This window comes from Anas platyrhynchos, chromosome 3 (assembly GCF_047663525.1).
Source record: "Anas platyrhynchos isolate ZD024472 breed Pekin duck chromosome 3, IASCAAS_PekinDuck_T2T, whole genome shotgun sequence".
Classification (NCBI taxonomy): domain Eukaryota; kingdom Metazoa; phylum Chordata; class Aves; order Anseriformes; family Anatidae; genus Anas; species Anas platyrhynchos.
The window spans coordinates 24,878,645-24,902,414 of NC_092589.1; the positions used below are offsets into that span (position 1 = coordinate 24,878,645).

At 39.5% G+C, this 23,770-nt stretch overlaps 2 protein-coding genes across 3 annotated transcripts in view; one reads left to right on the plus strand and one right to left on the minus strand.

The window, feature by feature from the left end:
- Nucleotides 1-4,399: 4,399 nt before the first annotated feature.
- Nucleotides 4,400-9,858, plus strand: DEGS1 (delta 4-desaturase, sphingolipid 1). The gene is made up of 3 exons (XM_027453068.3): nucleotides 4,400-4,620; nucleotides 5,238-5,980; nucleotides 8,047-9,858. Exons 1-3 carry the CDS (start codon nucleotides 4,539-4,541, stop codon nucleotides 8,191-8,193), a joined length of 972 nt encoding a protein of 323 aa, XP_027308869.1. The 5' UTR covers nucleotides 4,400-4,538; the 3' UTR covers nucleotides 8,194-9,858.
- The window catches only part of NVL (nuclear VCP like), a 38,441-nt gene continuing 24,466 nt past the window's right edge, over nucleotides 9,796-23,770 (minus strand). For both annotated transcript variants that reach the window (XM_027453066.3, XM_021269481.4), the window contains 5 exons: nucleotides 22,695-22,801; nucleotides 20,393-20,469; nucleotides 18,807-18,895; nucleotides 14,727-14,797; nucleotides 9,796-13,614 (listed from right to left, as the gene is read on the minus strand). In XM_027453066.3, the coding sequence (XP_027308867.1) occupies nucleotides 13,570-13,614; nucleotides 14,727-14,797; nucleotides 18,807-18,895; nucleotides 20,393-20,469; nucleotides 22,695-22,801 (389 nt within the window). In that variant the 3' untranslated portion in view covers nucleotides 9,796-13,569. The remainder of the gene's footprint in view (nucleotides 13,615-14,726; nucleotides 14,798-18,806; nucleotides 18,896-20,392; nucleotides 20,470-22,694; nucleotides 22,802-23,770) is intronic.

The window sequence follows — 23,770 nt, forward strand, 5'->3', positions numbered from 1 at the left end:
GAAGAGAGGTATCAGCTGTGCAGTTTTAAAATAATGGCATATACTTCTTTTAAATCGTAATTTTGAATGATTCTAAAGGTCAGCGTAAGAGCTGTAATTACTTTGTGTCACTCGGTACAAATTCACTTAATGGTCTTTCATAATGACAAATTCATGTAATAGTCTAATTACCAGATGATGTTTGTGGTTAAATACTTCTAAACAAGTATAAACCTGTGAAGTACATTTATTGAAAAGACTTATTTGTACCTATCTTAATATACTTCAGTTTTAGATTCGTTATTCACTTCTACAAGATGCAACGACATTCCTCCCTTCACAACATACAAATAGTTTCAGGTTAATGGGGAGTACTGTTTATTTGTATGTCTGTGAACCTCTAGCTGTGGAAACTGAGGTGGAAAGAACGTCCGTGTATTTATTGTTACATGAAATATTCTCTGTGAACAGTGCCAAGTTGGAACCTTCAGCTCAAGGAAGTGCTGTGTGCTGCAAGTCAGCAGGTGCATCCTGCTCCTCTGCACCCTGCCAAATACAGTCAAACTGAACCAAGCCCACTGAACTTCACGGACAGAGGGAAGGCTTACAAACAAGCTCTGATAAATGCCATCAAGTACACAATGAAGGTGTACAACCTATTTCATTTCCACTTCCCAGGGAGGGGGAGAGAGGTCAGTGATGGTCCTGAAAAGGTGGGAGTATATACCAGTACTACAGAAGTAATGATAGTTTAGACAAAATAGCTGGAACACGAACTTCTGATGCTGTCTTTTCCCTTATTTAATAATAATAATAAAAAAAAGGCATTTTGCAATATATGAACAAGTTGATAAATAGGTTGTAGTAAAACTAAATCACAATTTTGCAGATTTTTGTGCAAATTCACAGTGTTTAGGATGTCAACCTACAAAAGTGCAGTGATAGCAGCTATCAGTGATTGTATCAAGGAAGAACCCCTCACTAGGGAGACTAAGATGTTTTAATGAAGTAACATGAAAACATTGTTTTATTTGCAGCCAACTATCAGATTGTGCAACAAGTTTTATGACATGGAGCAAGGGCTGAGACAGCTCCTCAGAGTTGAAAGAGAAAGTGATAGTACTGGTCTTCTGGAGTTAGTTTCTGAGAATTGCTTAAAACTGAGGCTGGCCATCCTTTTTGACCTTTTTTAAAAATAATAATAATAATAATAATAATAGTAATAATAAAGAACTAGAAGTTTTCATTTCATAGTTTTTTTTTTTTTTTATTTAAAAAAAAAAAGAAGTTTGGGTATCTAATGAACATGGTGAAAATGCTATCAGAAGACTAGAAGCTGCACAGTGATCCTTTTTTGAGGGAAAAGCCGTTCGCAATCATATCTTGCTCCCCAAATTGAACAACCTGTGATTTTTCTGTGAATATGTAAATACAGAAATACTATCACCTTCTGAACAAAGGGTAATAGATATAATAGGTGAAAGCCCTGAAGGAAGAAAGACACTACCTACTTAACAAAATAAATTTCTCAGATTAATGACCAGACAGAAATAGTAACTCCTTAAATTTCTAACACTCTTAGCATAGCACATTAATTTAATCACAGAAGTTTATTAATGTTATGAGGATGTCTTTTCATAATTTCTTAATGTGAAAGTTAAGTCTGCATTGAACAGAACTTAGTTGCTCTTACTGCAATCTTCCAAGAGTTAACTATGGCGAGTGCTTAGATTACCTAGGGAATTTTGTACGTTAAGGGCTTCTTGAAAACAGTATGGCATGGGAGCTGTAAAATCCATCTTCAGAACAGAGAAGACTACCCAATTTGTTGGTAATCCTGATGGTTTTAAAAACGTAACTGATCAATTACAGTGATGGATCATTCATACGTTCACCAGTAAATTTAGTTTGGGATACTTTATAGTGATTTGCCCACTAGTTGTGAGCTATTCTGATACTCTGCAGTTCCATTCCTGCACTGCTTTATGCTGTATCTGGACCAACCCTGTTGTCCACGTGCTCTCTGCTGTTGCAGAGGCGTGCTGACTGCATCACATCTTCCTGGTTCAGCAGGGATGCGCTGCCAGGTTTGGTTTATGTGTAACTAAACACTCCGCGATTTCTGTTCTAGCCTTGTGCTGGCTGAAGACGTGCTAGGTACTGGACCTCTCTGTCTTCTGAAGAGAAAATGCCAGGTACAGATACTGTTCGCTTGCTGAAGACCTAAAAAATCTGGATTTGTTATGTGGACTGCCTTAACCAAAGAAAGACTCCGTGATTACATAGTAAATACATAAATAAACAAATATTTGCACTTGAAGATGCTTGGGCAACTAAATTTTCTAAAACTCCCATTTAATATCTTTCCCAGCTATTTAAGCCATGTTTGTCTGATAGGTCCATTTAGTTTATAAATCTGGAATCTTTTATCAATTTTCCCTCCAAAACTCGTGACTTCAGAAACCCACAGTGCAGTAAATATGCCTCAATGATCAACCACCAGAACGATCATATTCTCCCTCTCCTCCAGCTATCACCTTTCTTACCAGCAGACGTTCACACTTTTATCAGTATCATTCCAATGGATGAGAAGGCCCTTGGTGCAATGACGGATAGCAGTGCTAAACCTGGAAATACAACTGTAAGAGAAAATTTGCAGAAACATTACATACAGTGTTTAGAGTGCAGCTGAGTGAAACACGCATGATCTTGGCAACTTTGCACTCGGTCTTGGTACTGATAGCACAAAAGTACTTCCCGGCCTAATATGAAGGAGTCAGTGAACAAAAAGTAAAACTTTTTCTAAACGTCCCTTGCCAGGCCAAAGTGCCATGATGAAATTTAGATATCTGTTTATGCTGCAGCAGTCCTCAGAAAGACTACAAAATTAGATCATGTGGCTAAGCAGAGAAAAGCTGTGAGTTAACTTACCTCCTTTTTTACTTCTATTTCATATTTTAACATACACAGATTAAAAATGCATGCAAACAAAACCATTTGCTGTTACGTTTTACAGATCCTGTGCTTTGTCCATTACTTTAGATCATACCATCTTCAAGTGGGGATCACATTTCCCCTGTTTTCACAGCTGCACCTGTGACTTTTAGCAGCTTGCATGTATTGGCCTTTTTTATTATTATCAATAAATTTTAAGTGAGTCAACATGAGCCTTGAGATATCTGTTAGTGTCATGAATAAGGTCGTACTTTCTTTGTGGTAACTTCTGTTGTTGTTATCACTGCTGTTGGTTATTTGAATATCAATGGGTTTATGGACAACTAAAATTCCAAGCAATAGTCGTTTAACTTCTACATAAAGTAATCTTTGTAGTCAAACTGCTCACAGTTAAGTGTAATAAGAAAAATAGATGCAGGTGCAGATTACATTGAGTTTAGTTCTTACAGAGCAGTTTGTCAATGAAGTTCCTAAAACATCATAGATACATTAAGGTTGGAAAAGCCCTCCAAGATACCTGGTCCAACCATCTCCGTACCACCAATATCACCCCCTAAACCATGTCCCCAAACACCCCGTCCAACCTTTCCTTGAACACCCCCAGGGATGGTGACTCCACCACCTCCCTGGGCAACCCATCCTAACGCCTGACTGCTCTTTCTGAGGAGAAATGTCTCCTCATTCCCAACCTGAACCTCCCCTGGTGCAACTTGAGGCCGTTCCCTCTTGTGCTATTGTTTCTCTGCAAGATAAGCAGTCTTCTCAGCTCCTCACCACTTCCTTTCAGGTAGTTATCTTCACAATATGTGAATAAAAAAGACCTTGGTGCAGGCATTTTGAATGGTAATTAGACATCTTTAGGCACCTTACAAAAATTTGTATTTTGGCCAGAGGCAGCTAGTCCTTACAGCCACACACGAGTTACCTCTGGAGAAGAGAAAGCATTTTTTCAGGAACCACTACACAGTGCTGTTGTATGCTTTTCCTATTTTCAGCCTTGCTTCCTAAGAAAATGAGTCATATGAGACTTCATTGTCTCCCTATGTACGCCTAGTGACTTTTGGACACGATGCCTGACGGAAACCTCACAGATAGTTAAAACCTCACGAGTTTAACCGAAGCTGGCAGGCGGCTGGGCCAGATCAGCGTCTAACTAAAGGGAAAGGCAGAACCATCCTGCTATGCCTCAGCCCGGCTCCAGACCTGCTGCAACGCCTCCGCCTGTGTCGCCTGCCCCGCTGAGGGGCGGAGAGGAGCAGGCGAGGGGCAAACCCAGCGCGTGGGGCTCGGGCGGCGCCTTCCTCGCCCTTTCGACCATTTTGAGCTACGCGACCGGCAACGAAGGCGCCGCCGCCTCAACCCTGCTGCCTCACAGCCCCCCGGAGGCCGTTGCCGGGCTCTCCCCACTGGATTCCCTTCCCCTAGCAGTGGAAGCGGGGCCGTGAGGCGGCCGGGCGCTGCCTCCCCCCCCCTCGGCACCCCCCTCGGCACCTCAGGGCGGCTCCGCCCGGCCCCGGCGCCAATCGGCAGCGCTCAGGGCGGGCTCCTCGCTATAAAGCGCCGCGCCGGGGGGCGCCCGCAGCCGGGCGGGCAGGGCAGCAGGCATGGGGAACGCGGTGGCCAGGGAGGACTTCGAGTGGGTGTACACGGACCAGCCCCACGCCGACCGCCGCAAGGAGATCCTGGGTGAGGAGGGGAGGATAAGCGGCGGGAGGGGGGTGGCGGAGCTCCTCCGTGAGGGCTGCGTGGCGAGGGGGGGATCCCCGCAAAATGGCTGCCGGCCCCGCGGGGGGGAGGGAGGGGAAGGGAAGGAGACGCGGAGGCTGCTGCTGGCGGCGGGGCCTGTGTGGAGCTGGGAGCCGGCTCTGTGGGGTGAGGAGGAGAAGGGAAAGGGGAAGGGAAGGGAAGGGACGGGAGGAGCCGGGCCCGCTAGGGAGGGAGGGAGGGAGGGAAGGAGCCGCGCGGTGTCCGCCGCGGCCACGTCCTGCGGCCGGAGGAGCCGGGCTCACCTCAGGGCCGCCGGCGCGAAGCCATTTCCTTCCCGGCCCCTTGGGGTGACAGCGCTGCTCGTCACAAAATCGTCTGGCCGCCGAGCAGCGGAAATGTGGTGAAATTGCTTGGTTCTGGGCTTAATCTGAAAGCTCGTTATAGCTATAAATGTACCACACGGAATGGGGGTCTCTCCTTCCTTAATTAGGAGGAGGGAAAGGAACGGTTATATGCCCCTCTGCTATCTAATTAGGGCGGCATGCTGTGATGAGAGCTTATAAATAAATTTTTTAATCGAATTCTCTCCCGTGTAGCTAAGCATCCCGAGATAAAGGCGTTGATGAAGCCAGACCACAACTTGATCTGGGTGGTTGTGCTGATGGTCCTGGCGCAGCTGACTGCCTTTTACCTCGTTAAGGACTTGGACTGGAAGTGGGTGGTCTTCTGGGCGTACGTGTTCGGGAGCTGTATTAGCCACTCCATGACTCTGGCGATTCACGAGATCTCCCACAACAGTGCCTTTGGCAATAGCAAAGCCATGTGGAACCGGTGGTTTGGAATATTTGCCAACCTCCCTCTTGGTCTCCCGTATTCGATATCCTTCAAGAGATACCACATGGATCACCATCGATACTTAGGAGGCGATGGAATCGACGTGGACATCCCTACCAACTTCGAGGGCTGGTTTTTCTGTACCCGCTTCAGGAAGTTCATATGGATTGTTCTTCAGCCGTTCTTCTATGCCATTAGACCCCTCTGCATCAATCCCAAACCAATTACTCGACTTGAAATCATCAACTTGTTGGCTCAGCTTTCCTTTGATGTCGTGATATATTATTTATGGGGAGCCAAATCCATTTTCTACATGCTTGCTGGTTCAGTACTTGGACTCGGTTTGCACCCGATTTCAGGACACTTCATAGCTGAACATTACATGTTTCTGAAGGGCCATGAGACTTACTCCTATTACGGGCCACTTAATTTGCTCACTTTTAATGTTGGCTATCACAATGAGCACCACGACTTCCCCAATATTCCTGGCAAGAGCCTCCCACTGGTAAGTTTACTTCCCAGGTTGTTCTTTTTTCTTCAAATGAGCTTTACTCTAATTTGAAAATCAGGTTGAACATAAATAGTTACAAGAAAGGAAGTTACAGTGTTACAGCCCTTGGAAGTTAGAATGGAATATGGCAATTGCTTCTCTAAAACAAAAAATGGGAGTAGATTGATGGGGAGAAGCCCCAGACAAACTTCTCATGTGCTATCTGTTCTAACCCCTTCCGTAAAAGGAGAGGAAATGCATGTCTTGCTGTCTTGGCTTTATGCTTTGTACTGACTTTAGGCCTCTGTTGTTATGGACAGCCTTTGGTATTCTTCGGTTTGGAAGTATGCAGAAAACTAGTCAAGTTTCAGGCACCTTCAGAGGCTTGTCATCTCTGTTTCTGAAATACTAAGTAAAACATTGCAATGCATGCTTATCCTTCAGTCCCTTATCAGTGACATTCTCTGGTGGGGGAAGGAGATACGGTTTGAGGAATGGCTGGTGTTTGTGTTGTTGACAAATGCTTAATAGCTTTCTATTCTGGAGCAGCTCAGTCTTTCTCTAATGAGAACCTTTGAATGCTAAGTAAGTATCAGCTGTACAATGGCAAGGCTTCAAAACTAAGATCTGTGACATTTGCATAAGTCTAAGTAGCAGATGTAAAGTTTTGAATTGGTTCTCTCCCATCTTAGTCTTTGCTAGTTGCTTTTAAGTTGGAGCTTAATTCTTTCTTTGTTTCTCAACGAGAGTACAGGTGTCCAGGACTATACCTAAAGGTAATCTTCAATTAAATGTGTTTTTTGTCACACTAAATTTGTAGTTTGACAGAAGCTGTAGTGTTGGGCTTGTAGCTTTGTCCTTGTGGTTGGCAAGTGAGACCTGGGTAAGACTGTGCCTTAATTGGAGCCTTAGCTCTTTTTAAAGAGAAATTACATTTCTTAAACTATATTTGGAAGATTAAGTCTATGAATAATATGTGTGAGCTCACCTAACTCACCATTGATGTGTAGATCTGTGCTGGTAAACCAAGTTTCACTTCATGCACCAATACTGAAGTTCCAAATATGGAATGATTTTTTTTCAAGCATTTCATTGCAGAGAGAAAAACTCTCCTCTGCTACAGGACTGTTAGTCTACAGGTTTGATGAGAAAAGTCTTTTCTTTGAACAGCTTAGCTAATTTCATTGGACTGGACTCTGCTATGCTCTGAGCTTAAAAATTGCTGAATTAATGGGGGCGAACTTAAAATTGAAGTTTACTGGTTAGATGACCTGTTTGATAGTGTGATGATAGATCAAAAGCATCTTCAGTTCTGAACCAAGCATGTAAATACCTTAATTTTGCTTGTTGTTTATAGGCATTGATAATAATCTGTCTGAAACTGGAATTTAGTGAAAGCTCAGTCTTGTTCTGTTCAGGTTTTAAAGGTGTTAGCTGGCTGCAGGATTTCTGACTGAAACTCTGGTAGCCTCACTTTAAAAAAGTGTACTGTTTAAAAAAAATAAATTCTACATATAGGAGTAAAAAGCTTTAGAAGGACAGGCATTGAAGAATGACTATAGAAACAAGATATTCTTCCAAGGAACAAGTTTTTTCTGAGTGCTGAGGTGTGAAACTACGTACTGAAAATGGCTGTTAACTCCTCTTACAACTTTGCTAAGTCTCTTTCAGTGATACTTGTCTGTGTTTGTGTGTGTATATATATGTGTATATATACACGTGTGTGTGTGTTTATATGCACACACACATCAGCTCTGAGTTGAGTCCCTCACCTCAACTAGCAATCCAACTGCTTGCTTGCTTGGAGTTGGTGAGCTGCATTGTTCCTTAGGTAGCACAATGAGTGTTAGGCTTAGTTTGTCCTGGTTAACCTTCACAGTGTGTGAGCTTCACATGAAGGAGGTGATGAATCACCAAAAAGAAACTTTCACATGGTGAAAGCACTAAGAGCTTTTCTTCTAGAATCTAACATCTAAAATAAAACTTCTAGTCTATCTGCATTAAGATACAGGTTGGAGATAGTAAAGTTGTCATGATTGGTACTAATATAAATAGTAAATGAACCTTGTGTTTCTCTTCAGGTGAAGAAGATAGCGGCTGAATACTATGACAACCTGCCACAGTATAACTCGTGGATTAGAGTGCTTTATGACTTTGTGATGGATGACACAATCAGCCCATATTCACGCATGAAGAGGCAATTGAAGGGTGAAGTGAAACAAGATTAAAGTTCTGGCAAACAAGAAACTTTGAAATGTCTGCTTGCTTTAAAGTGACTGGTATAAAGTCTCTTGCTAAAGATGTTGACTAGTGTCCTGAATTAAGATCTACAGCAACATAGCAATGCATTCTTAAAGATTTTGTAGCAGACTATTACCAGCTGTAACATTCCTAGCAGTCCTCAGATTCATTGGTTAAATGTATGTATGTTTGCCTAAAGATCAGTGTTATATGCTTCATGCTAAATTACTTTGTTAAAGGATTTACTCTGGCAGGTGTTCAGTCTGTACAAAATATCTGTTTCGCTCTCAATATTTTAAAGGTTCCCAGTGTAGCACGCTGCCCACACCGTGCTGTTTAGCTGACTGTAGTAGTAAGATGCTGTACTTACCTGGCAATTCTAACATGATTTGTTAACTTAAATCTTCTGTTGAACTTGTTTCCTGATTCATGGGTAGAACTAAATTCACACAAATGTTAAGTCCCTTTTGTTTAAATATTTAATGCCACTTGAAGTATTACTTGGAAGTGCTACCTGTCCTACAGGAAGTACCTTAAAGGAGCATTGTATCACTTACATGAAACTGGCATGATATAGGTGGCTTGTGATATCCCTGTGAAAAGTTGGGGAATTTGATGGTATCACGACCTTTGAGGGTCTCCATCTACTCCTTCAACTGCTTGTGTTGGCATGTAGCTTGAGCAGGCAGCATCTGGCATCTTGTGTAAGCTACAAGGTAACTGAGCAAGGTTTTTGCAATATGGAAAAAATCTCAGTTCTGTGATCTGAAGTTATTCTCATCTGTGGAGTAAAATGACTAGGTGGGACCTAGCTGTTTCTGCTGTTACTGTGCTTTTAAATGCTAATATTGACTCTTGTTTGGAAACTTGGCTTGTATGGAAAACTGAATCAGTTGAAGCAGATACTGTTCTGGCAAACAATGCTAGCTACAACCACTGGCAACTCAGCCCTTTAGGTGTATGAGTCACTTGTGTGCACAGGAAGGTGTTGCTAAGTGTTCTTGATTTTTAAATCAACAGCATCCTACGTAAATACTGGCTTTCATGCATATTAAAATGTGGTGAGAGCATAGGCGATGCTATTGAATTTCTTTCTTAAGAAGTTCTTGAAGTGGGAACAGAGAATGGAGACTTACTGAGCACAGGAGAATCTCTACATACCTCAGCGCAGTATTTGTCTTCTGTCACGTAATGCATTGGTGATAGCTTTAAGCTGTGGAAGATGGATACAAGTCACTATTAAATCTCTTAAATGCTATCCATCTTCACTTTAAAAGATGGAACCCGATGAAGGTAAAAGTCTCAGGCTCCTGTCCATACTGGTCTGCTGTAAGTAACTTAATTTTTAGATATCGTAACTTCTGCATTTTTATTTTCAAAAGAAGCTGAGTACCTAAGAACACATTTACATCTGAACCCTCAGCTGACTGTGGTCATGTTTTCTATTAGATTTTTTTTTAAGGCAGGGCCCTTATCTGTGGTTAAGTAATAGAAATGGTATGAAAGTGTGCCAACCACTTACAAAGCAACTTCATTGTGATGCCAATGATACAGTAGCTAGCCAGCATATTATAGCTCAGGGTACAGTGTAATGTCACTATATACTTTATTCAGTATTTTTACATGTAATTAAAAAGCAAAGATTCAAGTAACACTGGGTGTTTTTTTAACTGGTCCCCTAATGCTACAGGACTGAACTTTTAGATAAAGCATATTACTGAAGCAATTGCTAGAAGGCCTGTCCTAATGAGTGGTGGTGTGGAATGATCTGAAGAATTGCTGCCTCTTCTTTCTACTCAGAAGAAAATTGACTTTGAAGACTTGAATAGGTTTAAATTGCAAAGCAGTCACTTCTTAAGCCCTCAACTCAGGAACTGAATGGTGGTACTAAATATCTTCAGTGTTGATGGCTCACCATAACAAGAATGTAAAGTCCCTCCAAAATGTTTTGCAGTTAAAAGATAATGTGGAGAAGTTAATTCTCTTAAATACTTATCTCTGAAGACAGATCAGATATGTACTTTCATCCTTAGGCTTAGATACCTACTTCAAATTCTGATTATAAACACACTTTCACTTTAAAAGGTGCAGAATAGCAGGGAATTCTGAGAGAAATGCCTGTGCTTGCTGTAGGCTTTCTGAAACATCTGCTACGGGCTACCATTTGGAGAACGTGTATTGGACTAGTTTAATCTGGGCCAGTAACATGTTTGAATCTAAACCATCATCTGACTTTTGCAAGCATTGGTAACCATCATTTTAAGATAACTTAACTCCCATGCATTGCATAAGAGGTGTCTGCATCTGGCTTCATTAGCAGGGATTTTGCCAGAAGCAATCTGAAAGCTGGAGGAAGCTCTGACTAACTGCAAAGCAAAGACCAAACAACCTAAAGAGCACTAAAGACCTTGGCAGTCTTTTTAAATTATATTCAGATGGAACTGGTTAACTTCACCATTTTTCAACATGCTTGTTAGGGTTATTCCTTCCTGTGTAATTAAACCATCTTCCTGGCTTGTCAGACAAAAACATTAAGCACTTCTCACAGCTTTTAACATTCCCCTCTCCCCAAAATTACTTGAAGTTGCTTAAGTGCAGTAAGTAATGCATCCTGGAGTCTGATACTTGGCATGAGTTTTCCCACAGGACAGGCGTGGATGTATTCCCCTTTCACAACAATCTACAACAATCTTTGCCTTTGGCTTTCTTGTTTTGTTGTTGAACCTGTCTGTTCTAGAACAGCAGCCAATTATCATGGATTAAATGGCTGCACCTTCCTGGCTGTGCAATTCCACTTTCAGATCCAAGGCGAGACTTTTTACTTAGAACCAGTGTCAGCTGAAAAGTAGCTATGACTTTTGGTTCTGTGTCTGTAGTAAGGTTTCTGTTAATCTTTATATGCAGTTAGCAAGCACATGACACATTTAAAAATAAAAATCTCCAAATACTGGGAAATTGATCTTTTCTAGGTAAATTGCAGGCTCTATCACACTCATCCTATTGGATGAAGAAGAGAAAAATTCATTTCAGGTAGTGAACTTGCCTGGTAAGTGGTCCAAGGCAGCTTTTAGCAAGTGTACTCCTTTGTAAATTTAAAAGAACTAAGGCAAAGTAAGTACTTCTGTTTTTAATACTTCTGTTTTTAACCTTGCATGCTGCAAAGCACAGAGCCCCTTCTAGGTCTACCAGGACTTTTCCTGGGACTGTCTACAAACAAGCAATCTGATAAGTACATATGCCTAAACCTTGTAGTGGTTTGCAGATTGCCCTTGGTATTGCAGTCGGCAACAGAATGCTACATATGCAATGCTCTATCAAATCCTCTGTTTCATAATTGAACCTGCAATGTAAGGAAGGACAGAATTGTTGAAAACGTTTCCTATTGAGCCAAAACCAAAGGCAGTGAATTGTGTTGACAGTTCCCTGGACTGGCTCTGATGCCATCTATGCTTAAGTTACCATCTGACATGCCCTGCTACAGAATCATTACTGTGACTTAGATATGTGACTACCTTCAGGAAAAGTGAGAGAATGATGAGATACTTGGTTTCTGTTGGAACAAGATCAAGATGAGGACTAGAGGGACGGCTTCTTCCAGCTCCATCTGCTAGGAAAGAAATAGCATTTGTAGAACAAGGTATTGGTCTCTGTATTGTATGAATGCCTGTCTTCTATGTACAGGCACACGTGATCTTGTGTTTTATCACTTATCAAGCTTTTTTCTGATGAGTATTGTAGCCAAAGCAGAATTTCCTATTAGACAAAGCACCCACATGGGTGCAGAACTTTCTTGTGTGAACAGTCAAAAGTTCAGTTGCCTGCTCTCCTGCTCCTTAATGATTGTAGCCGAGACAAGGTAAGCAAACAGGATATGGGTATTTATCTCTTTCAATCTTTCAACTTTTCTGGTAACTTCAAACCTTCCTGCACCCCAATGTTACATTTTCAAGGTGTCTTGTGATCATTCTTCTTAATATTAAGGCATGTTTTGTTGGCAAGGCTATACTGTTATTACTACTTGAATAGTAATGCTGTTCAAGCAGTAGTAATATTACCTCCTTGGTCTTGTTCCTACCCTGCTTGCTTGTTCCATATATGGAACAGGAATAATATTCTTGTAAGAGGAAAGAATGAGAAACTTCTTGGTGGATATGCCAGGGCTTGAGGACCTGACTCATTCATAAGCTCATCCTCATTCATAAGCTCATCAGCTACAGCTATACTGAGGTCTGCTACAAGATTTTCCTCTATACATCCATAAAGGAGAAAACATTCATGTGGCTGTTTTCAATTGTAAAACAGTATCTTGCTTGCCATGCATTTTTCCAAGAACGGATGCCAAATATTTCTTAAATTGTATCACTGAAGTTGCGTCACAGATTTTTCTTCTGTTCCTGATCAAGTTTTTATATGTAATGTATTTTTTGTTTGAAAGCAATGTATGCCACAGTTTTTTTTTAAAGCTATAATTCTACAAAAATGCAGAACTGCTTGTGCTTTCAAACTTGAAAGTAGCATACTTGATACTTGATATCAAGATACTTGAAGTAGCATATACTGTTTTCATATGGCTCCAGATGGAATTTTTTCCATTGTTCAGCTCTTTCAAATGGTTAAGTGAATTAAGTTATTGTACTAAAAGGCTTCACAGCTTACTTTCAAACAGTTGGAGCTCTCCTATAAAGCAAAATATTTATTCTTAAATGTAACTAACTCTACAGTTGTAGAGATAAAACAGAAAAAAAAAATTAGTTAACGTAAGTTGCTCTTGTTTAGCTCTATACAGACTTATTGTCTCCTAGATAATTGAGACAGTTTGCTTAGCTCTGGATAGTTTCTTTTGATAACATGAGAAGACAGCAGAAGCTCTGAGAACAACTGTATCTGGAGAAGGCACAATTAATGGTATGGTAACAAACCATGCAACACCTTCCCAGTCTACTTTCACAGCTCTTTTCTTTGTGTAATTCTTCCAGAGTCCTTGTTCTTGAAAAACACAGCTGTTTTCATTAACAGTTGAAAACAGCTAGTAGAGCAGCAGAAATGTTGAAGGGTTAGCCTGTGTGCTTCTGAGGGTTTTCTGACTAAGGGCACCAAATATGGATGAAAATAGCCTCTGATCTTGAGCACTAAAAGTGTTTTTTTTTTTTTTCATGGTGACAAGTAGAAACTGTATCTTTTATTCTCTAAGTAGTTAAATTAAGGATTGTTTACAGCAGTAGATTACAATGACTTTTTTTCAGGTGCTGCATAAAAAGTTGAGGGAGATGTGGTACAGCTTCTTTCCAATCTGTCTCTTGAAATCTGGTGCAGATATTAAACTCCACGTAGAATAAGACTCTTCTAGTAATTGTCCAGATGTATCACCTGCACAGTGACTGACGCAATTCTTCATACATTATTTGATCCTAACAGTGCCAAGATAAGAGGGGAAAAAACACTTTAGACAACGCTAAACACATGCAACACTTACAGGTTACTTTACATAATTATTAAATATGTGAAATAATGAAAACCATGAAAATCTAAGCCTCTATCTCTACTCTAAAATATTGACCAAGAAAGCTTAACTAAGGGTGAAAATAATCCTGTTGCCCTTGTAAATGAGGTTCTCTACTCATAGTCACCAGTGGTATGCAATCAGCAGAAGCCTTTGGCAGAGTTATTCTACTTAATATTGCCATGCTAGACTTAGAATTCAGCTTTGCAAGAAAGTTATAGCTGTTGTTGCCAGGTGAGTTACCAAACTCTCCATCTACTCACTCATCCATGTCTACCAAAAGGAGGAGACAAGATCGTCTTTTGCTGGTCTAAGTAGGTTAAAATAGTTACCTTGTTCTCTGGCTATAGTTCAAGTGAATATATTATTTTGACTGCAGTATGCTCTTGGCTGTACATGAAGACCTATTAAGTAACTGCAACAATAACAATTTCAATATTTACTGCCTTCTAACTTACAGTAAGATTAGTGAACAGATTTAATTTCAGATGTTAAAAATAATTAGCCATAGATAACCTTTAAAGCATGAACTTCCTTGACAAATGCAAATCAGGAAAAAATCAGTTATCTCGATTCTTATCAGTCTTTTCATATCTCAGAATGACGTCTTTTGCACATTAACAGAAATGGCTGAGCACCTCCTGGGTGCATGTCCAGAAAGGTGGTGATAAAGTCTAAAGGCCATGACTTCTAACTAAATATTCTGCAGATGTAAGAGGTGAGGATCAGGTGAGTAACTGATCTGGAAAAGGCAATTAAAAGTTCAAGGTACTACACTGAAAGCTAACTGACAGCAGGGTAATCCGTCTACCACAATGCATCATCTGCAGAACCTGCAGGTGAAGAGACTTCCATTTCTTCACTTCTCAAAAATATCAGAAGTATGTTGGAACAGAGGTAATGTCATGTGCTAGAATGCATGCCAAGTGTATTGCAACCATCAGTATTCTCACCACTCCAACATATAAAGAGCCCCTTTTAGGGGGATGATCATACTTACATAATTGAAGTTATTCTTACCTTTTTTGATACTGAAGATTTTACTTTCCTAAAAGCTTCTTCAAAGTGTTTATGGGAAATCCTGATTTCTCCTGAAAGAACAAAGTGTAAAACGTTACTAGACAAAACTACAGGCAAGTGACAATCAAATGCTGCATTGAAATACATGCAAAAATCACTTATGAAACCAAGCTTAACTCCATGTACTAATCAGTTGCATGAGATCTAACTGAATAATTGAGATCTGAATTGAAAGAACACCTCAAGTGTTACATTTAATATATCCTGCTTCTCCTGAGGAGGTAGAGTGAGAGCGCGGTTGTGGTGGAGTTCAGCTGCCTAGCAAGGTAAAACCACCACAGAATCATAGAATAGCCTGAGCTGGAAGGGACCCACAAGGATCATTGAGTCCAACTCCTGGGTCCACACATGACCACCTAAAACCAGAACATACATCTGTAACCATTGTCCAATGCTTCTTGAACTCTGGGCTGGCTCATTGCTGTGATCACTTCCTTGGGGAGCTTGTTCCAGTGCCTGATCACGCTCTCAGTAAAGAACCTTTTCCTAATATTCAGCCTGAGTCTCCCCTGTCACAGCTTCATACTGTTCCCTTGGGCCCTAGCAGTGGTCATTAGAGAGAAAAGATCAGTGCTTGCTCCTCTGCTCCCCCTCAAGAAGAAGCTGTAGGTAGGCCACCACAAGGTCTCCTCTCTTCCCTAGGCTGAACAAGTCACTTCAGGCACTCCTTATATATTGTACCTCAGGCAAGTGCTTAAGCCCCATTGTCCCTTGTACTTTGAAAGAACACCCTGTTTGTTTGAGAAAGCTATGTTAGTTATTAATGTTTCTATTTGCAGACTGACCCTTTCATTGTCAAGGTGTCAACAACATCAACTTCAGTTAGAATTCACATCCCTCATTCCCTTCTAGAAGGAACTTCTCATCCTGCTGCTTCTACTTCTATGCTTTACCATCTATACACATTTAATATTAAGCTTCTCTACATAATTGTATTTAGTAACTATAAAACATTATCCCAATTCTACCACAAGATACTTACTTCCTAAATAATTCATATCATTGTCTTGTTTGACATCACAGAACTGAAAGCTGTTTTTTGCTTTTTCAATTGCCTCTAAGTTTTTGTAAATCCCTTCTTTGATTCTAATGCAGCTATCTATTTTTTTTTTTGTTTTGTTTGCTGTTGCCATTGTTTGGTTTGGTTTTGGTCTGCTAACAGGTAAGCACAGCCTCAAATAAATCATGGATCCCTTTGCTCTCAACAAGTGAGACGCTAGTCTAGACTCAAGAATCCCAAGATACCACTATTCAGAGTCACTACAACGCTAAAGCTCATGTATCACGTGCTAGAAGCAGATAAAAATGTCTAGATTCAATTTGCTGCATTTTTTATGCATTCAATTAAGATGCTTTTAGCTTCCATGGGTATGTACTGTCACTACCTTTATGAACATCTTTGTAATGTGAACAGGATGTACAGATATGAAAAAATTCTTAAGACTTCTCATTAATATATTTGATATATGAGGTAAGAAGAATTTTCTTCTAAGTTCTTCTGAATAGCAAAGAGACTACACAGCAGATGAAGGTCCCTAAAGATGATGATTTGTTTAAGATGCTGATAAAGTTCACTGAAGTAAATATACAACTTTGCTGCATTTTCTTATCTCAGTTCTCTGAAGCTTTTATTCAAGGTTTCCACTACCATATAGTTGTGCCAGTAAGAACAAACGTGTACATTTAAAGTTTGAATGTAAGTATTTTAATTTATTTGCCCAAGGCAACACCTACTATTAGTAAGAAAAAACTCATCTTAGGTATTTCACAGAAGCCAAATGGCTTTAACAATGACTCGTCAAAACTCCATTAAATATTAAAAGAAAGCTATGAGAATTTCATTTCACTTTCGCTTTTGTTTTGAAGTCTCTTAAATCAAATTATGAAAGGTAATATAGTCTGAGCTACAGGGAGGGGGGAAGGGAAGGGAGAAAACAGCATTAGTCAGCTAGGAAGACAATTAGGACATGACTATCAGTAACCGTCATGGTGAAACAATATGATTCAAATTTAAGTGTATTAGCTATGGCTAGGTGTAAGTATGCTTTTACCTACTGCTAGGTGAAATAGTTTACCTCAACAAAAGTAGGTTAGGCTGCTTCACGTGTATTGTGTTATAAAATTAGGCACAATGCTTGCTAATGTGAAGTTGGCTGTCAGTAGCCTACACCTTTGCTGCTTGCATTATTTGCCTTGATTTCTGAAGACAAAACCATTTAGTCTGGATAACTAAGCAAGAATGTCTTATGTTTTAAGACAATTTATCTTCTCTTCAATGATGCATTAATATTAAAGTATACCAGCAGGTATAGTCTTTTTAAAATAATACTACATAGTTAAAAATTGCAAATTAGACTTTTGACCTACATGAGTGGAGGATAACTGCTTCCCTTCTTTTAATTTAGAAGTATCAAACAGGGATCAGATCTTGCTTTTTGAGAGGGGGTGCAGTGTTGGGGAGCGACACTGGAATGGTGAGCCTGGGGGGGAATTCAGGCACAAGGAAATAGGAAGGTTGCAAAAGAGGTTTCTACAGAATCAAAAGAATCAGCCCTGATCTCAGCAAAGTGATTCTGGAACTGAATGACAAGGGACACGTAGCACTCATCTACAGCCACATTATATCCTGTGGGAGGGGAATCAGTTGCGTGTGTCCTGTGGTAACACTGGCAGAAGAAATCCAGTCTGTGTATGCACGCTACTCATCTGAAGATATAAATGAACAGGATTTCAAACCAGAAACTACCGTAAGAACTTCCAGAGCAGCCAGGGCTGACATCTTAGAATTCAGAAAACAACATCCCAAACAAACAGCCACTACACACATGCAGATCAATCTGTGCACAATTTGTGGACTTGCTGTCTGCCAACAGATCCATATAATTTAGTGGTCAGGTTGCAATCCTAAATTTAAAGACTGAATTCCAGTGAGTAACATTTTTGAATCAGACCTGCTACACTCAGAATAATTATAAAAATCAAACAAATTTCTGAAGTTTTCCTATCTAAAACTGAGAGCTTTTTATTCCGTCTACAGCAAGCAAAATGGGCAACCAGTCCCATCCCTCCAGATTAGAATGCTAGCTCCCTTATAACAAGAAATACATAGTCTGCTCTGCTTACCTACTGTTGCTAAAAACAACTAACACAGTACACGTTAGCTCAAAAGGAATGAGTCAAAGCTATTAAAAATCCAGTGTGGTTCTCAGAGAAATAATAAAAATTAATAACTTTTCTAAGTCCAACTGACAAGTCTCAATTCCATCTTAGCTTTACATTTTGACTTTTAAATGTAAAAAAAAGTTCTGGAAAAAAAACATGCACAGACACTACATAAAGGGCTCCAGTTTCCAGCTACATTCTCCTATCTGTGTGCACAAAACAGAAGAACAGGAAAAAGCAACTTAGAAGTGCTGAGAGATATGGAATAGGCAGAAATAGTACTTGAGACAACTTACAACTCCCTGTTAAAGTTCTGGCAAGAGCCACTGCTAAGCTAAACACCTAAGATCAAAAATCGCTCGCAGCTTTTCCTAGCAACATTACAACTAGATACACATATTCAATTACACAATACAACTGTGTTCCAAAGGTATGTGATAAGTATGTTTACAGTAACAGCTATACACAAACATGCCAATAGGTCAGTATAATTAGTCTTTGATAATTATGTGAAAATTAGGCAAAGACATAATTCAGTTTAGCATAAGAATTATCATTTTGCGCTACTATTTAACATCGGCTTTTCTTTAAGATTATGAGGTTAAATTTTTTCAGTAAAACAATTTATGCTAAACCTCCAGCTTAATTGTTTTTTTCCTGTTACTCTCCCCTTCAACTACTTCAAAGGCACTTAACATTTTCTGAAAACAAATATGACTTGTTTTTTGTTTGGATGGAAGTCATCAATCACTTACACACCGCTCGCATGCCTCTGTGCTAGTTATTGCATTACATTAAACACTTTATACTCCATTATCTTCCTACTGTTCAGTTAAGATTTCTGTAAAGCTTTCTTACCTTTCTTGCTTTTACTATCACACAGGGCCATTTCCTGTCTCAATGCACAAATTGAAGCCTCACGTACTAAAGCAGAAAGGTCTGCACCTCTGCAGATAAAAACAGAACAATTTATTTTAGGATAAATTTATCTCGTCTTTTTGGTAGTGGCATATAGGTAGACAAGACACTACAAATAATCATAAGAGACTGGCAAAAGGCAAGGGAAATTACAGAAACCTCTTAAAAAATCCACAATATAAATTATTACATTAAAAAATACGAAAAATCAAGTAGTCACAGCAATTATGCTTGAAAACCTATAATACCTTACAGACTAAGATATCTAAAATCACTTAGGTGCAGAGCTAAATACATCAACTGGCTACATTTCCCTTTTCTTTCCTATACACAGCTGCATTCTTCTATCTACCCAACAGAGAGAGTGCAGCAAACCTACTGTGTACCTTAGGAAGGAGTTAAATCCTCCAGATTTTAGCCTCAGATTAAGGTCAAGCAAATAAGAAGCAAGGGAAGAGGCAAAACCCACCCAGTGTCCTCAAAAATGCCAAGGGATTGTTCAATATTGTGCCACTTGGCGGGAACACGATAGATTGTTTTGGTATTAGTCTTACGAAAGCTTCAAATGGCATCACCCATTATTACAAGAGAGGTGGTTGCCAAAAGCTAGATAAACCAACATGCTCCTAATAATAATGGCCTCCACAGAATCTGGTCTGCCTTTTGAAATATTTGTTTGCAGTTTCCAGCTGTTAAACTTTTCACAAGCCTTCAGACTGCTGCAAGTCGCTGAACCAAAGAACAATGTTCACAGTTCACTTTCTGTGCTTCATTGATGATGATAGGGATACTACTGTATTTAAACACTTCCCACACCCCTGCTTGAGGACAGGGAGAGAACAAACACTCCTCTTTCCTAGATCTAAAACATGGAGAAACTGAAAAATCATTACTAATAGTAGCCTCCATTTAGAAAAATAAAAAGCAATAGTGATAAGCAGCATGTCAAACCCTTTGTGACCTCCAGAAAATCATTAACTATTAATAAATCATTTAACAGATTAAAACTTTCTGAAGTACTGTAGAACACTTACTTTGCAAGTTACTCTGGCAGAGATGGCTAACAAGCTTTCCTAAAAAAACATACCTTGGTATTCACAAAGCACAAGTTGGCATAGGCCCTCATTATTACTGTGTCAAACACATTGCTTTCAGCTGTGTGAGAGAACAAGTTAGTTCTGGTCGTTTAACCTATTTGCTTTTATCATCATTGTACATGGATCAACAAGTTAGAGGGCTCTTTCATCCTCAGCTTATGCAAGCATTATAAAATAAGACAAGCAAAGCTAAGATGAAAAAGCAGCCTCTACTGATCTGTATTTGCGAGATGAAAAGGGCTATTCCAGATGACAAAGTTTTTAGTGTCCATATATTCCTACTGAGCTCTTGGAAAAAAGCACAAGTTAAAGCATGAAAAATAGCGTAAGAGAAAAGATTTATAAACCCTGAAAGTTACAAGGTCCTCTTGATGAATTATCATGCATCACTGCACATTAATATTAAACTCAAAACCAGAAACTACTCACGTATAACAATCACAATGTTGACTGTAAGCGATTTCTTCAAGGTTTACATCCGTATCAAGTGGAGGCCGGGTGCCATCCTAAATAAATCAGAGTAAGGCAGAGTAAGGGAGCAATACTGAATGAACCTTGAGCAGAACACCAGTTCAGAAGGGAAGAAACAGACAGAAAAGAACAGCCTGATTTTGAAACATCTTGAAAGGAGAAGAGACTGACATGGACACAAGGAGGCTCCATACAATTTCATACGGGATATTTTAATATTTATTGTAAAAGACTGCCAGGCAATGAAACACCTCTGCTAAACAAGAAACATTTTATGAGTGGAATGATCTGCCTGCTCTGGGTACGAGCACCAGAGAAGCTGATACAGCTTGCAGGAACGTAAGTACACTAGTAATTTAAGCATGTGAATACATGCTTCTCTTGCACAATTAATATGCAATTCAAAAATGACCAATTTGTACAAGTTAACTGATTTGTGCACGTTAACAAAACTCTTTCACAACAATACTTCACTTTACATCTCATCTGTGCTGTTTTCCTAGCATCCCATTGCATTTCTTCCTTATATCTTATCTAAATCTACCCCTCTTTTAGCTTAAAACTGTTACCCCTCGTCCTATCTACACTCACTGATAAGGAGTCCCTTCCCAGCTTTCCTGTAGGACCCCTTTAAGTACTAGAAGGCTGCTTTAAGGACTCCCAGGAACTTTCTCTTCTTTAAAACAAATAACCCCAACTTTCTCAGCCTGTCTTTGTAGGAGGGGTACTCCAGCTCTTTGATCATCTTCATGTTGCCTAAATTAAGAGTTGAGAAAAAGAACCAAATAAAAACTTAACACCTCACTCACTATGAAGATGTGTAGCCAAAATATTAACACTAGTATGAATTAAATATGCTTGGCATATGTCTGGCATTCCAAAAATAACACACATTGATAACTAAAGACAGGATCCACAGGAATCAAGCTCCTAAACACTGAGTAATGTGTGTTGCTTATATGACAACAAGGAGGCTCATGATCAGATAAGGCCCAAGCAGAGATGATTTGTCAGCAGACTTGTGCTCTGATAACAGGATGATGACAATGTTACCACATCACATATGCCACTCCTCTTGGTGTTATCCCAACAGGAAGACAGACTACATCCTTAAAATACCCAGAAGGAGGGAACAAAGACAATTTGCAGCAACCTCGCCCAAGATTTATTGCTGCTGAAGTAAGCAAGATTCTGAATTTTTCATTCTTAAAGGGAACCTAGAAAACATTTTTCTCTGTTTGCCATTTTGCCTGTCAAGAGGAAGCCAAGAGATAAAGCAAGGTCACAACACCCAGAATTACTTATCATCGATGCTGCGCAGAACTGATTCTGTCCCTACCACTTGGATACATGTATCTTGGAGACTACATGAGGCTGTGAGAGTGTGAGCAAATGGTATGTATGAGAGTGACAAAAATCAATTTTATTTAATACCACTTTCTCCTTCCATACAGTTTTGCACCAAGCTTTGCTGCGTTATTTTCCTACACCGCTAATTAGAGTTAGTGATATACTAACTTGAGACAGTTACATATCTACAAAGATTCTCCAGCAAAAAATAGGGAGAGTGAGACTTAACAACTGTTAAAGAAAAAAAAAAAAAAAAAAAAAGAGCAAGAGAGAAGATAAGAGAGTAAGTGTAAACTTTTGTAACCAGAGAATCCTTCCACTCTGTTTATGAACTCTAATGACTGACCGTTACCACCCACTTCTTCCAGAAGAAGGAGGTTGTTCAGAACAATCATACAATCATTCAGAAGTCAGAACAATCATACAAGCCCAAATTAAAAAAAAAATGCTTCAAGTTACCTTTAAAAACAAAATAAACAACCTCTATAACAAGCTTCCCATTAGACCTAAAGGGAATTATTATGTGTCACAATTAAGTGTTGAGCAAATACAGCTGGGGCTAGTGAATCACATTCCTGAGTGTGCAGAAACCCCCTCCCCCTCTCAAAAAGCTTACAAAACACTTCTAGGCCCATTACTCACACAGATAGGAATCTTTTAATTAAATCTCTTCAAATTGTGACTATAAAGGCAGCAGTTTCTATGCTTAACAGGTTGCCTTACTCAAGATTTATCAACCCTTTGCAGTCTCAGAGCAAATTTACCAGCAGATGTGGCTGATTTTTGTTACTTTATGTTATAATTCAAAAACGTTTCATGAGACAGAATTCTGCAATTCTTCTGTGAACCTTCATTTGCATTAAATCATTCCACTAAGGTTCAAGATAATGATTTGTTTCCAAATACTCACTTTGGTGATTGTCTTTAGAATAGCGAGTCGATCTTCAGGCGGTGGCAAACCCACGTAGAGTGTTTTATCCAGTCTACCAGGACGCAGGATAGCTGGGTCAATTATATCTTGGGGAAGAGAGAAAACGACACAATTATTCAAAAATGATATATACATTTAGGAAAGTGTACACATGAGAAGTAATATACACATACTTGTCCAGAGATTCAAAAAAGCATTGGTGCAATGTGCAGCTCTGAGCGTTAAAATAGCTGACTGAAATAGTTTCATCTCTGCTGGGTAAGAGCCTTTTATTACCCAGTACAGGTAAGCCACATCTGGTCAAATATGGCTCATAAATACTAGTTTCATCTGGTCACAAATGAAGACAAGTCTCTGCAAATACAGTAGTAGAACGTTTTTTTCTATCATAGCTTGCACAGTCAAGTGAGGAATTCCATGGTAATGTGTAACAATGAAAAAAAAAAAAAGCTTACCCATTTGCTGAGTTGGAAAGAACTCTACCTATATTAACCCCTGCACATCTGCTTGAAGGCCACCACAATAAGCTAAGACTCAGAAATACACAGGGTCAATCATAAGCACCCCCCCACGTAAACTTAGTTTTACCTGTCATTTGCATATCTACAATATATTAATTTTCTAGATAGTAATATAGGATAACAATGAAAACACAAAAAAGAGATGCAAATTACAAAATTTGTTCCCCAGGAAATACGACAGACCCCAGGTTTTATTACATCCAAAGAAGTAAGAAACCAAAGTCATCATAAATGTTCTCTAAAAAACATTCAAAACTCAAACATAATAGAAATCTCAAGCAGCCTTTTAGCACCACAGGCTTCAATATTGTGCTTCCATGAACAGCAGACAAGAATGTAAATACTAAGGACTACTGGTACAACAACTGATACAAATAGGGTATGTTAACAAGGGAATGACCTAAATTGCTGTCGTTCCTGCCCATGTTTTAACACAAACTGCCTGGATGATCATTCTAAATGACTAAACTTCTTGATGCCCTAGTTTCCCATCTACAAAAATTAGAATGGCATTACCTGCTCTGTTTCACTAAG

What these genes read in the sequence shown, in the direction of transcription:
- DEGS1 (XM_027453068.3), top strand. Translation starts at nt 4,539, where the DNA reads ATGGGGAACGCGGTGGCCAGGGAGGACTTCGAGTGGGTGTACACGGAC. An exon ending in CCGCCGCAAGGAGATCCTGG is followed by an intron (nt 4,621 to 5,237) that starts GTGAGGAGGGGA and finishes TCTCCCGTGTAG; the next exon opens with CTAAGCATCCCGAGATAAAG. An exon ending in CTGGCAAGAGCCTCCCACTG is followed by an intron (nt 5,981 to 8,046) that starts GTAAGTTTACTT and finishes GTTTCTCTTCAG; the next exon opens with GTGAAGAAGATAGCGGCTGA.